The 13,255-nt window shown below is 49.2% G+C and overlaps 1 protein-coding gene across 1 annotated transcript; it reads left to right on the top strand.

Moving 5' to 3' along the window:
• The first annotated feature begins 403 nt into the window (after positions 1-403).
• Positions 404-12,977, top strand: iqck (IQ motif containing K). Its single transcript, XM_067232717.1, has 9 exons — positions 404-455; positions 548-681; positions 767-899; positions 1,035-1,132; positions 1,583-1,635; positions 2,370-2,447; positions 2,733-2,817; positions 9,066-9,180; positions 12,697-12,977. The coding sequence occupies exons 1-9, from the start codon at positions 404-406 to the stop codon at positions 12,975-12,977; spliced, it is 1,029 nt and encodes a 342-aa protein (XP_067088818.1).
• The last annotated feature ends 278 nt before the right edge of the window (positions 12,978-13,255 follow it).

Here is a 13,255-nt window from a genome sequence, read left to right as displayed (position 1 = left end):
CTTTTTTATTCCAGTCTTAATTATTGGAGATTGTCTTAAAACAAGCGATAAATAATGTTGACTCACTACGACACCCAACGGTGTTTAATCAATAGTCGCAGACAAGTATGTAGGCTACTGCCCTCTAGCACCGGATATGGGAATGACATAAACATTTTAACGCGATTCACAACATTTTGTGAATCTCAACAAAACCACATTTGTAGTATTTTAATTTATGATATGCTCAAAGTGTATTTTGTTAAACGTCTGAGAAGAAAATAAGATAGGCACAACCAAGATAGTAAAGCCAGTATTAGAGAAACTATGTTTCATCCAATATAGCGTCATTCTCGTCGCTGTAAACAGTGTTGAAAAAGTGCTTCCTTAACAACCAATGCGTTCTTAGCAACGGCTGCAGAAAATGGCTAAAATCATCGGTGCGAAAAAATCATTGTGGCAGCAAGTGTGTGATGGTAAGATAAATATAAACAAACTAAAGTGAGTGATGACCAAGTATGGTCTTTACGTAATATGGACCACATTTAATGCATAGTAAACGTTACAGAATACGAAACGGAGCAACTCAGACCACCCAACGCTGCATCATCATGGACCGACACTAGTTCCGTGAGCACTCATGTCTCCCAATACAGCGCTAGCAAGCATAACCCAGTCTTCTACGGGCTCATGGCAGCTAAGGTGAAGTTTGCTAATTTACAGAATAGCCTAGGAATTCCGAATTGAGAGAGAGAGACAAACACAGTCATTTGTTGGTTGGTTATAGGTTGCTGTGGATGATGAGCCGCTTCATAATGTCGACCCCCTTCTGTGCCACCCAGCTCTTGCTGGATACTCTGTCCTGGACAAACGTCCGTCACCCTCTCAGTCTGCCCCTTCCACTTCCCAACTTCCTCAAAGTGAGTTATATTTACCGTAGACTTTCCAGTCCTCTATAGTCATTCTACTTAGATCATCTTACATATAATATTCTTTCATATCTTTGTATGTGTGCGTGCTCAAATGCAATCTCCATGTATTTGCCTGTGTGTCAGACCCTGTAACCAGTTTTTTGGAGAAGGCTGTGATGCCTGTGCTTCTGCCTGGACTGGAGGCCATGCTGAGAGAGGCCCAGAGACAACACTGTCTGGAGGTCCAACACATAACTCAACACAACACAGTAGTCCGACTCAGGTTCAATCAGTCCACTAATAGTTTACTGGGCGTTAAGGCCAGCAAAATTACATGGCCCTCACATCATAAACCTTCCACAACTATGACATATTGTTTAAAGGCCGGTGCAGTTTGAAGTCGTCCATGTCCACATAATACATTTACATTTAGTCATTTAGCAGACGCTCTTATCCAGAGCCACTTACAGTAAGTACAGGACATTCCCCCGAGGCAAGTCATTTTGCACTACCGGGAATCGAACTGGCAACCTTCAGATTACCAGCCCGATCCCCTAACCGCTCAGCCAACTGACTCCTAATACACTACAGTATAATTAGTACAGCATAGTAATGTAGCCTGTCGTGTGTTGTAGTTGACAACAACGATATTACTGCTCAAACTGAATTGTATATCCTTTGGTCTGTTTCAGAGGAAAAGAACAGCCTTTAATGCCTGTGACTTCTTGACTCAATGGCTGTACAAGTGAGTAACAGCCATCTCCATATCCCTACTTTTATTTAATCTCATCAAATGATAGGACTGCTGCTTGTCATCCCTTTATCTAATGTTGAGTGCTAAGCCTTTACAATTTGACTGTGTCATTTACTAAATATGAATTGGAGTTATGTAATGGGTCAGGGCAGTTTCGGTGGAAAGCAGCTAAATGACTTTGTCTGGGATTGTTCTCATGGCATTTTGTTATTGTTTCCTTCATTCTCTGTCTCCCTCACCCCTACCCCTTTCTCTCTTACACACACATGCACACACTCACTGCCTCTCTTTCAAACACACTGTGCCTCTGTCTCTTTCTCACACACACACACCGACCACACACGCACACATACACACACACACACACCATGCCTCTCTTTCTCTCTCTCTCTCTCTCTCTCTCTCTCTCTCTCTCTCTCTCTCTCTCTCTCTCTCTCTCTCTCTCTCTCTCTCTCTCTCTCACACACACACACACACATGCACACGCACACACTGCCTCTCTCTCACACACAAACACATACACACACTGTACCTCTGTCTCTCTTTCTCTCTCACACACACACACACTCTGCCTCTCTCTTTCTCACACACACTCTGCCTCTCTCTCTCTCACACACACACACACACACACACACACACACACACACACATTGCCTCTCTCTCTCTCTCTCTCTCTCTCTCTCTCTCTCTCTCTCTCTCTCTCTCACACACACACTCATGGATAGCCATAACCCCAGTAGGCAGGGGCAGAAGCCTGTGGACTTCCATGATATCCCCTTTGTCAAGGACTGGCTCAGCGTACAGTGAGTCTCAGTGCACTCCTATTTGTGTGACCTCACAGGTTGTCAGATTGTAGCAGAGTGTGTATGCATGCCCCACAGGATGCCCTGGATACATACATGCTCAATAACACAGACATGTGCATTGCCACATGATATCACATGAATGCAGTCTTACACATACGCTGCATGTACACACACACACGCACACACACATTCATGTTAGTCCCCTGGAGAGCTGTGTTCCTCCTTGTCCTTACAAGCCGAGGTGAGTCACCCACTAGTCTATCTCTCTATCCCTCTCTCCAGCCCCCGGCCTCCCATCCCTCTGTCCCTGCTGTTGTCCGACCAAGAGGCTGCTCTGCTCATTCAGTCTTTCTGGCGAGGATACAAGGTGAAGGAGGATTAAACAAAATGTTACCCATGTTATTCTACAAAGAGACCCCCTTTGTTTCTGCTTATCTGCATATATGTGTTTATGATTGCTTTGATTGGGCGATTGAGTGCTTGAGTAGGTGTGTGTGTTTAAGTGTGTTTGTGATTGTCATAGAGCAGCCAATGCACAGTGCAGGGGCTGGGGCCAGGGTTATGGATGTAGGTATATTATATAATCCCATTGGGTTGGAAAACCTAGCACTTTCATGAGGGGCTATATTTTCATTAAGGACTGTGCTTATATCATCCGCTTAATTCCCTCCTGTGTGGGTGTTATGGAGTGCAATGCTCCATTAGGCTAGTCGAGTTTATGCTAAATATAGACGCACAGACAACTCGTGCACAGACACAACCAGAGGCAACAGTAGTCAGTGGTAGCTTCCCCAGACAACCTTCTTCTGAAAAGTCTTTGGTGTTAAGAGACGGTATTATTTTTTAACACAACACAAAAAATGTCTTCTCCTCCCGTCATGGCGTGGGAAAACCAGCCGAAAAGCTACCGCTCATGTAAATCATTGAGAGCCGAATACGCCAGCTGTGTTGTCATGTCCAATCTTGTTCTGCTCGAGTGACATGAAAGAATCACTGAGGCGAAAAGGTCGCCTTCGGTTTTCAATGTGACCACAGCTGCCACTAGGGGGCAGCAATGCGTCTCAATTTTATTCTGCAGCGTCGTGGTGCAACTCAGTCTTCTAGCAGCAGGTGGCGGTATTGAGGCTCCTAGTCCTCTGTGTTTACAGTGCGATTCAGCAGGGTGAGAGATGCCACTGCATTCTCTTTTCCCTCGAGGCGGTTGGGGGATTGTGAGCTGAGAGAAGGAGCACAGGGGAAAGGAATAATAAATAAAATAAAATAGGCTTTGAATTGGCTCTTTGAAAAGAGAATTAGGAACACTGTGAAATAGTGTTTGTGGAGAGTGTGCAAGCCGGGGTCTGTGACATTGAGGATGAGGGAACATGTTTGTGTGTTTGGCTAGACAGGACAGATTCTGTAGAATCTGGGGCCACAGGGGCGGTAGAGGCTGAGGCTGAGGTAGAGGCTGGTGGAGCCTGAGGGTCAGTGAGGTCAGTCTGTGTGAGGATGGCAGAAAGCTGAAGACCAGTGAAGTGTGTCATAGCTGGTTTGTTACCTTTGGGCTTTCAAGCAGTCTCCCCTTCAGCCATCGAGCCATCCGGCCAGCTGAGCAGTGACGAGGCCAGGACACCCACAAACACTGGACTGAGAAGCTGAGAGAGATAGAGACAGGGAAAGAAACAGATATGGGGTATTCTGATGCTCTGCATCAGGCATCACAATACAGAATAAGTGTGTGTGTGTGTGTGTTCCCTAGGACGTAAACAGTATGTGTGAGGCTCTGCAGTAAACTTCAATACCATTTACCTCTCCTTCACCGGTTCTTACCTTACCTCCAGCCTTTATCCATCATCCTCTGCCTGGCTCTCGTTCCTCTCGTTCGATATCCTCCTTTTCGACCCTGTTCTTCCCCGACCTCTTCTCTCCCCCTCTCCCTCTCTTCTCTCTTTCACTCCGAGCAGTTATGTAACGCGTCTGACGCAGCGCCGACTGCAGAGGAGGAGTGTGTGTGATAAAGTGTGCGCGTTTGTGCACATGCATCTGTGTACTTGTGAGTATTTTCTCTCCAAGGGTAGCCCCCCCTCCCCCCATCTCTGTTTTTCTCCACTGAAAACAAAGTGGAATAGCCACGATCGGTAAACATCAGACCGTCACATATGTCGCTGCATCGAGAGGCTTTATTTCTCCACAGTCAACGTCAGTTTCCCTAAGCCCCTCAGATACTCCTATAAAGGGATGCTACGTCTAAACACATTACATAATCTACTTTACCCTCACTACTGTTCTCTAACTCCCTCCATAGTATAATCCATTAAGGTTTGCCATGTAGTAAACTGTCCCACAGAATAGTACCAACAGCCCTATCATACCCTACCCTACCACACTTAGCCTATCATACCCTACCCTACCACACTTAACCTATCATACCCTACCCTACCACACTTAGCCTATCATACCCTACCCTACCACACTTAACCTATCATACCCTATCCTACCACACTTAGCCTATCATACCCTACCCTACCACACTTAGCCTATCATACCCTATCCTACCACACTTAGCCTATCATACCTTACTCTACCACACTTAGCCTATCATACCCTACCCTACCACACTTAACCTATCATACCCTATCCTACCACACTTAGCCTATCATACCCTACCCTACCACACTTAGCCTATCATACCCTATCCTACCACACTTAGCCTATCATACCTTACTCTACCACACTTAGCCTATCATACCCTACCCTACCACACTTAGCCTATCATACCCTATCCTACCACACTTAGCCTATCATACCCTATCCTACCACACTTAGCCTATCATACCTTACTCTACCACACTTATCCTACCATACCTTACTCTACCACACTTAGCCCTATAATACCTTACTCTACCACACTTATCCTACTATACCTTACTCTACCACACTTAGCCCTATAATACCTTACTCTACCACACTTATCCTTACCATACCTTACTCTACCACACTTAGCCCTATAATACCTTACTCTACCACACTTATCCTACTATACCTTACTCTACCACACTTATCCTTACCATACCTTACTCTACCACACTTAGCCCTATAATACCTTACTCTACCACACTTAGCCTTACCATACCATACTCTACCACACTTAGCCTATCATACCTTACTCTACCACACTTAGCCTACAATACCTTACTCTGCCACACTTAGCCCTATAATACCTTACCCTACCACATGTAGCCATATCATACCCTACCCTACCCTACCATACCCTACCATAGGCTGCCACACGTAGCCCTACCTTACCTTACCTGGCCCTACCGTACCTTTCCCCTACCCAGGTGTGGGGATGTTGAGGGGCTGGTGAGGTTGAGTCAGAACGAGAGCGATACTGGTAGAGGCATAAATAGTGTTGCTAATGAAACAGTCGATGGGGTTTGAGTGTGAGGCCAAGAAGGGAATGAGAGAGGGCTTTTATGGTCATAGATAGATGGACGCCTCTGTTTTCTGCTCTGTTTACTCCCCGCTGGCGATAGGAAATTTACAACACGCTCTTCAGTGCCTCTAGGTTTACACCCCTCATGTTTCTCACAAAGCCAGCTCACACACACTGGGTCCAAGCACACTGGATTCACACATCCAGGTCGCACACACTGAGATCCGACATGATCCGTTCACACACTCGCACACACTCTGTACACTCGCACGCTTAGCCCACAAACATGTCTTGGCCAGAGTACAACCTGGTGGTGTCGGGCCCCTTCAAGGCCCAAACAGAACCAACCTAACCCCATTGAAAACCCACCCTTTCCATCAGGCACTCCCAGGGCAACGGCTGGTCTCAATGTACTGCTAGGACTAGGGCTGCTTCATGGTCCATATACATGTAAAACATATATTCGATATGGGCCAGGAAATTGACCTGTACTAACCCTGGCATGTACTGACAGCATGGACACACCCACACTCACACAGACACAATCATGCACACAGACCCAGCTGAACTCAAGCGAGGCTGCAAGCTGGTTATTCCAACCGGGGTAGAACTGGGTCTCTGATTCCAGCTGAGTGATTTGAGGGCTGCTAGTTGACTCACATTAGACCTCCTCGCGGTGGGATGGCTGAACAAGCTAGAGAGTCAGGATGCTCACAACTGCAGCCTCTCTGTGTTCCCTGTCCTGTGCAATGGACAGGCCTTACACAGTGACAGGAAGGGGGGGGGGGGCGTTGAGGTAGTGATATAGGTCTAATGCTTTCTGGAACTTATCTAGCTAGAGGCTCTGCCTGGACCTCTCTCTCCCCCTCCACACCTCCCCCTCCCTGGGTAGGTCTTGTCTGCTCTGGGCGTTGGGGGAACTGGTGGAACTGCAGCCGCCCTTTATTCCTGCCTGTCTCTCCTCCTTCCTGCCTGCCTCTCCTATCCAGCTCCTCCTCCCCAGTAACGGGGGGGTGTGAACAGTGTTCCATCTTCTCCCCAGCATGTGGAGAAAAGCTCTTTCTCACACAGACAGCTCGATGGAGGGAAGGCTTGAAAGGCTTGTGTCTATATGTATGTGGACGTGTGTGTGTGACGTGTGTCGGTGTGCCTTTCCGCCGGGCTGACTGCGAGGACTCTTGCTCAGTTCGAGTGGAAATGTCAGCAGGGATTAAACAGGATGGAGTCTTACTCGGTGGTTTCTAGTGTGTCTGCCGTTGCTGTGTATACAGCTCTGGAGGTTTTTTTTGAGAGACCCACTGCACCTTTTTCTTTCGTAAAAAAAAAAAGTTGAGAAGGACAATTTTGAGTGAGGAACAGAAAGGTAAAATGTAATAGGCCACTCTCAATTTTTTTCCAGAGCTGTATATGTAGCCTGTGTGTAGTATATACTGTACACGGTATGTGTTTCTGTTTGTGTGTGTGCGTGCGTGCGTGCTTGCGTGTGTTTGACACATTCCTGATTGATATCATCACGTTTTAAATGCCCACCCTTCACACACAGGCACAGAGAACTCCCTCACGTGGAACTGAAACACACACACAAACTCACGTGGGCATCAACAGACACAATATGCTGTGCATAGCCAAAAGATCGTTATCAAAGACACCCTAATAATGAAACAGAAAAAACTGCCCAATACCCTTCCCTATAACCATGTGTTGAAAAACTCACGTGTGCACACACGCGCACACACATACTCACACACATACTCACACACAAACACACACACACACACACACACACACACACACACACACACACACACACACAGGGAACAGTGTTGGCAGTGCTAGACAGAATCAGAGCATTTTTTTAGGCCACAACAAACCTCTCACCATCTCTAACTAGCTGCAGTGATGTACACAGACAGACAGGCATCAAAACACGCACGCACACACACACACTCAACCCAGACCCTCACTTTAAGGGCAACATACACACACGGATGCAGAGACTTTCTCTCTGTATCTCTCTCTCCCTCTCTCTCTCTCTCTCTCTATTTCTCCCACACAATCACACATGCCCCTCCCCCCCCCCCCCCATAATTTCCATCTCTATGCTATCTCCCGTTAACAGAGGAGGCTGGCTCGCCGTTCTGACACCCACTGAATTAACCATCGCCCTCCCCTCTGCCCCCCCCCTCCCCACCCCCTCTCCCCAACATCATCACCACCACCATGCCACAGCTTATGTAACAGGCCCACTTTCAGATGCACAAACGAACACACACGGCTAAATGCTACGCAAGCTGCTACTGTACTGTCGCCATGCAGGGGACACATTAAGGAGGAGAGCTGGGGGGGGGGGGCGGGGCGGTAGGGGGGCAGGGGGGGGGGGGAAGAAAGAAAAGGGTAGAGGAGGAAAGAGAGGGAGGGAGGGGGGGTTGGGGGGCAGCTCTAGAATATGGAACAGTAGAGAGATGGAGGGGGAGAACAAGAATGTGAGAGGGAGGAGAGAGGAGGGGGTGGGAAGAGAAAGAGAACGAGAACGAGCAGCAGTGAATGGAGGAGGAGGAGTGGAGAAGAATTGAGACCTGGGGAGGAGGAGGAGGAGGAGGAGGATGAATGGGGGGAGAAGGGTCTGAGAAAGAAGGCCAAGTTGGAGTTGAGAAGAGGAGGAAGGGGAGGGGTGGGAGAGGGGGGGGAGGGGAGGGGGGGATGGGAGAGAGTTCAGGGACATTCTCTCTTCAGCTCTTTGTAACCTCTTTGAAAGCTCGGCGACCACACAGACAGACAGGGCTGGAACAGGGATTTCCTTTCGCACAAAAAACACCTCTTTCTCTCTCTACATCCATCTATCTTGCGCCTCTTGGTGTGCATGAAAGATAAATGAACAGTATTTACACACAATCCATTCATCCATCCATCCCCATCCAGGAGTGTTTCAGTTCCTGTGTGTCCCCCCCGTACAGGAAGCAGTCACCACACCCAGGCAGACAGCAGTTCCAACACCAGTAGATGATCCCCTAAGCTTTAAATTGATAGATTTAGCATGCAGTAAAGTAATTACAATTGATTGTGCCAGTGGTGACCATGATGTGTCCATGTGTTTGACTGTGTGCCTGCCTGTGTGTGCGTATGTGTGTACATGTGTGTGTGTGTGTGTGTGTGTGTGTGTGTGTGTGTGTGTGTGTGTGTGTGTGTGTGTGAGAGAGAAGGTCCGAGTCCGTGAAGATGTGCAAGAGTTGCGTAAGTGGCAGTGGGAGCTGAGGGAGGAGAACCGTGACATCTCAAAGAAGGTCCAAGAGTTCTGGACACGCCAGGAAAACCGAGGTGAGGCACACACACACACATCATTATCATTAAGTGGCAGGCCTCGAGCTCTTTGGCCACAACACACCATTGATCTTGAACCTCCCTCTGTGTTCCACATCTCCTGATAAAATAGGAGGCAGGACCCCAACACACACACACACACACACACACTCACACAGGTGCACACACACATAAGCACACACACACACATATACTGTACTCACACACACAAGCACTCACACACAAACACACACAGACTAGCATACACAAACACATATATTATACTGGCACACACACACACACACAAAGACACACATGCATGCGTATACACACTCGCATCCACACTCAGTATGCATCCAACAAAGCAAGGCTTTGAAGTGGAAGACAGGAGATGAGGATGCTGAAACCAATGACAGAGAGGGAGGGAATCAGGCCAGGAGAGAGAGAGATAGAGAGAGAGAGACAGAGAGAGAGAGGAGATGGGAAGTGAAGGAGAGAAAGAAAATGTCTGCAGGGCTCAGGGTGCGTATACAGAAACAAGGGGTAGGGATGAGAGTGGGGGAGAGGACACGTCTTAAGAGAAAGATGGAGAGAGACAGAGAGAGAGAGAGAGAGAGAGAGAGAGAGAGAGAGAGAGAGAGAGAAAGAAAGAAACAGAGAGAGAGAGAAAGAAAGAAAGAGAGAGAGAGGATGGGAGACGGGGAAGAAGGCGATAGGAAGGACGCTAGAGAGAAAATGTCCACGGGCTGGGGGTGGTATAACGTGTGTGTGCGTCATGATAGTATCGAGCAGCTGGGTATGTAGGATCAAGTCCAGAGAGCCCTGAGTAACTGGGCATTCCTGTGAGAACGCCAGAGCTTTGTCCTTGACACACACACACGCACTGGCACACACAAACACATGCAATCTCTGACACGTCACGCACTATGGAACCTACAGACACAAAGAACAGTGCATCCTGAACATGCCACTAGAAGACACTTTGCCGACACACACAAAAACACATCCATACTAAACCCCTACACACACACGCATGCTCAAACATACGACACACAAACGGAGACAAAGCCGTGTTCTGAAGGCCACGCACATCAACAGCCACACTCTACTATATCTTTGTTTGAGACACCCAGCCTGCCCCGCGCACAACCAGGTCTTTTCCCCATTGAGGGGAACACACATTCCCAACGACAAAAGCCACCGGCAGAGTAGCTGCAGAGCGCGGGGGGGGGGGCGATCCCACATGACGACTGAGCCCTGCCGCTGCTGCTGACCTGACATTCTAGCAGGGGCCCTGGGGGGGAGGGAGGGAGGGGGGGGGGGGTCACACACACACACCTGACCACGCTGCTGCTCCTTTTAATGGAAACTCAAAGGACGTGTTGCCTAAGATAACCACTGGAGTTGGTGGTGGGGGATTGTGGTGGTGGTGGGGGGGATTTCATATTGAGAGGATTTCCTATGGTGTGCCGACGGCAGTGAGAGCGAGAGACAGAGAGAGAGAGAGAGAGAGAGAGAGAGAGAGATAGACAGAGAGAGACCTTGCGAGGGTGTGGGTGCTGAAGTTGCAGTTTGTTTGCTAGTTTTTGCCCGTTGTTGTTGTTTTGGGGGTAATGAGCCGAGAGCAGCACACAGTGGAGAGAGAGACAAATGACCCAGAGCCTAGGACGGAGAGAGAGGAAGAGAGGGGAAGGGAGAGAAGGGGAGAGAGGGAGGGAGATAGAGAGAGTAGGTGGTGGTGGTGGTGGGGGGGAGGACTTGGAGCTGTCATCTGATGGAACACACGACAGCCAATCAGAGAGGAGGATCACGCGAGGGGAGAGCAAGAGAGACGGGGACAGAAGGTGAGAGAGGAAAGGAGAGGAAGGAGAGAACCCTTCTCTAACCACAATCTATAACATGGTTTAGCGACAGCTCTTGCTGCACTGCGCCCTGCATCTCATTTGACCTGACGGGCAACCGTTCCACACCACCACACCCCACCGTGCCCTCAGTCCTACCTACGCACCTGACACTGTGAACCCTGAGTAGAGCGGAGGTAACAGCAGGATAATGGCAAGACTCATGGAGTACCCCTGGCCCAGTTCAAATGTCTCAGCAAATGACCCATCCCTCCCTTCCTGGAAATAATCACCGATCTGACAATTACAGGATTAGTGACAGCTGAGTTGAGAAGCACACACTTTTCACCTATCCCGCTTCGGCGAGTCAGACCAGTGGCGAGGAGGGAAAGCAGGAACGATGCATTGGAGAGGATTTAAATGGCGGTCTGGGCTGGCTAGTCAGACGCCACCGCCGCATGTGGGCCGTATAGGGTCGAGGGTCAGCCTGGTTAGACAGGTGCACTCTTCGTCAGACCGTCAATCACTCGTGGAGTCAGTGTCCTTGAACGCAGTGTGACATATGGGAGGGGGGAGGGTGTGAGTTGGGGGTTTGTGTGTGCGGGGTGTGTGGGAGTGTGTGTCAGGAGAGCGTGTGTAAGAGTGAGGGGTGTGTGTGTGTCAGAGTGCGTGTAAGGAGAACGAGTGTGAGGGGTGTGTGTGTGTTTGAGGAGAGTGTGTGTCGGGAGAGTGTGTGTGTCAGAGAGTGTGAGTGGGGGGTTTGTGTGTGCGGGGTGTGTGGGAGTGTGTGTCAGGAGAGCGTGTGTAAGCGTCAGGGGTGTGTGTGTGTCAGAGTGTGTGTAAGGAGAACGAGTGTGAGGGGTGTGTTTGTGTGTCAGGAGGGGGGGGGGTTGAGGGGAGGGGGTGTTTACTGCATACGCTGAGTGAAGATTGATGAGACGCTGTAGTTCAGCTAAATCAACTCCTTCGTTACCCGTGACCCGTAACACATGGTCAAATGCTTTTCTGTCACAGTTTCGGAAATCTATATTTGTCTCTACAAATACAGGCTATACTATCTAGTAAGTCAATGGATTTTTGCAAGATTCAGGATATCATATCTTACAGAAAGTCAAAGAATTGAATGATATTGTAAACTAAATGATCCCCCAAATGTCCCTCTGTTCTCCAGTGTGGTACGGTGGCCCATGAGGTCAAATAAGATCAGTGCAGATCTGTTGAAGATGGTGGTTGGAGGAGCAGGGTTCTTCTGTTTCCTCTCCTTTTTCACCTTCTCTCCCTCATCTCCTGTGCTCCCCTTCCCTGCATAGTGCTCTCCCGTTCCACATCCTCTCTCCACCCCTTTCCCATTCCCTCTCTCTCATCTCTCTCGCTCTCTGTTGTAAATGGTCAGATATAGGCCTCTATTCAACATGGCTTCACATCCCTGATGTCATGTCTATTGTTTGGGACTAGGGGCCACACAATAGTCCTCCAGCTGCCCAGCCACCCCCACCTCCCCCAAACCAGTGGGCCTGCCTCAACTCTGTTTTGTTTGTCTTTGTTAGTGTTGTTCCTGTGTTGTGGGTGGGGAACCTGCTCATGACACATATGTGTGTGTGACGCATACCCCTGTGTGTCTACGTATGTGTGTGACTCATGACCCTGTGTGTGTGTGTATTTGTGTGTACGTGTTTCCCTCCCCCTTCTCCAGTGAACTCGGCCTTCGCCAACCTCTCCCAGTCCCCCCAACCTGGCACCTCGGGGGTGTCCATCGAGGTGGTTTCGCCGTCCCCCCAGCCCACCCCGGGCCTCACCCCCACCCTGCAGTGGAGCCCTGAGAGCTCGGAGTCTCTGACCCCCAGCCTGCAGAGCTCAGACCTGGCGCAGTCCCTCAAGACCAGCTCCCTGGTGCTGCTCCAGCACCCAGGCCCAGCGCTGGCTGCTACGTCGCCCTCACTGCTGGGGGGCACCCCCCTGCCTCCACCCACATAGGAGTTATGCACTGTGGAGGGCATGCTGGCGTTGTTAGAGCGACTCATACGAAGGGTGCGCGCACACACAAAAACCCTAGTGCACGTGCACACACGTGCTCATTCAATGTTACCGTCTTAGCCTCCTGGATCATTTTGTATTATGACATCATTGTTACACGCACAATACATTGATTTGACCTCTTGGCGCTTCCCTTCTTCAAGAGTAAAAAAAAAACACAACTACAAAAACATTTCCGTTATCTGTCATTTCCCCTTCCATGAACAGGGCAATTGTTC

Source organism: Osmerus mordax, chromosome 3, assembly GCF_038355195.1.
Source record: "Osmerus mordax isolate fOsmMor3 chromosome 3, fOsmMor3.pri, whole genome shotgun sequence".
NCBI classification, from domain to species: domain Eukaryota; kingdom Metazoa; phylum Chordata; class Actinopteri; order Osmeriformes; family Osmeridae; genus Osmerus; species Osmerus mordax.
This window is presented reverse-complemented; position numbering and strand designations above follow the sequence as displayed.

What these genes read in the sequence shown, in the direction of transcription:
- iqck (XM_067232717.1), top strand. Translation starts at nt 404, where the DNA reads ATGGCTAAAATCATCGGTGCGAAAAAATCATTGTGGCAGCAAGTGTGT. An exon ending in AGAGACAACACTGTCTGGAG is followed by an intron (nt 1,133 to 1,582) that starts GTCCAACACATA and finishes GGTCTGTTTCAG; the next exon opens with AGGAAAAGAACAGCCTTTAA. An exon ending in AAGGACTGGCTCAGCGTACA is followed by an intron (nt 2,448 to 2,732) that starts GTGAGTCTCAGT and finishes CCCTCTCTCCAG; the next exon opens with CCCCCGGCCTCCCATCCCTC.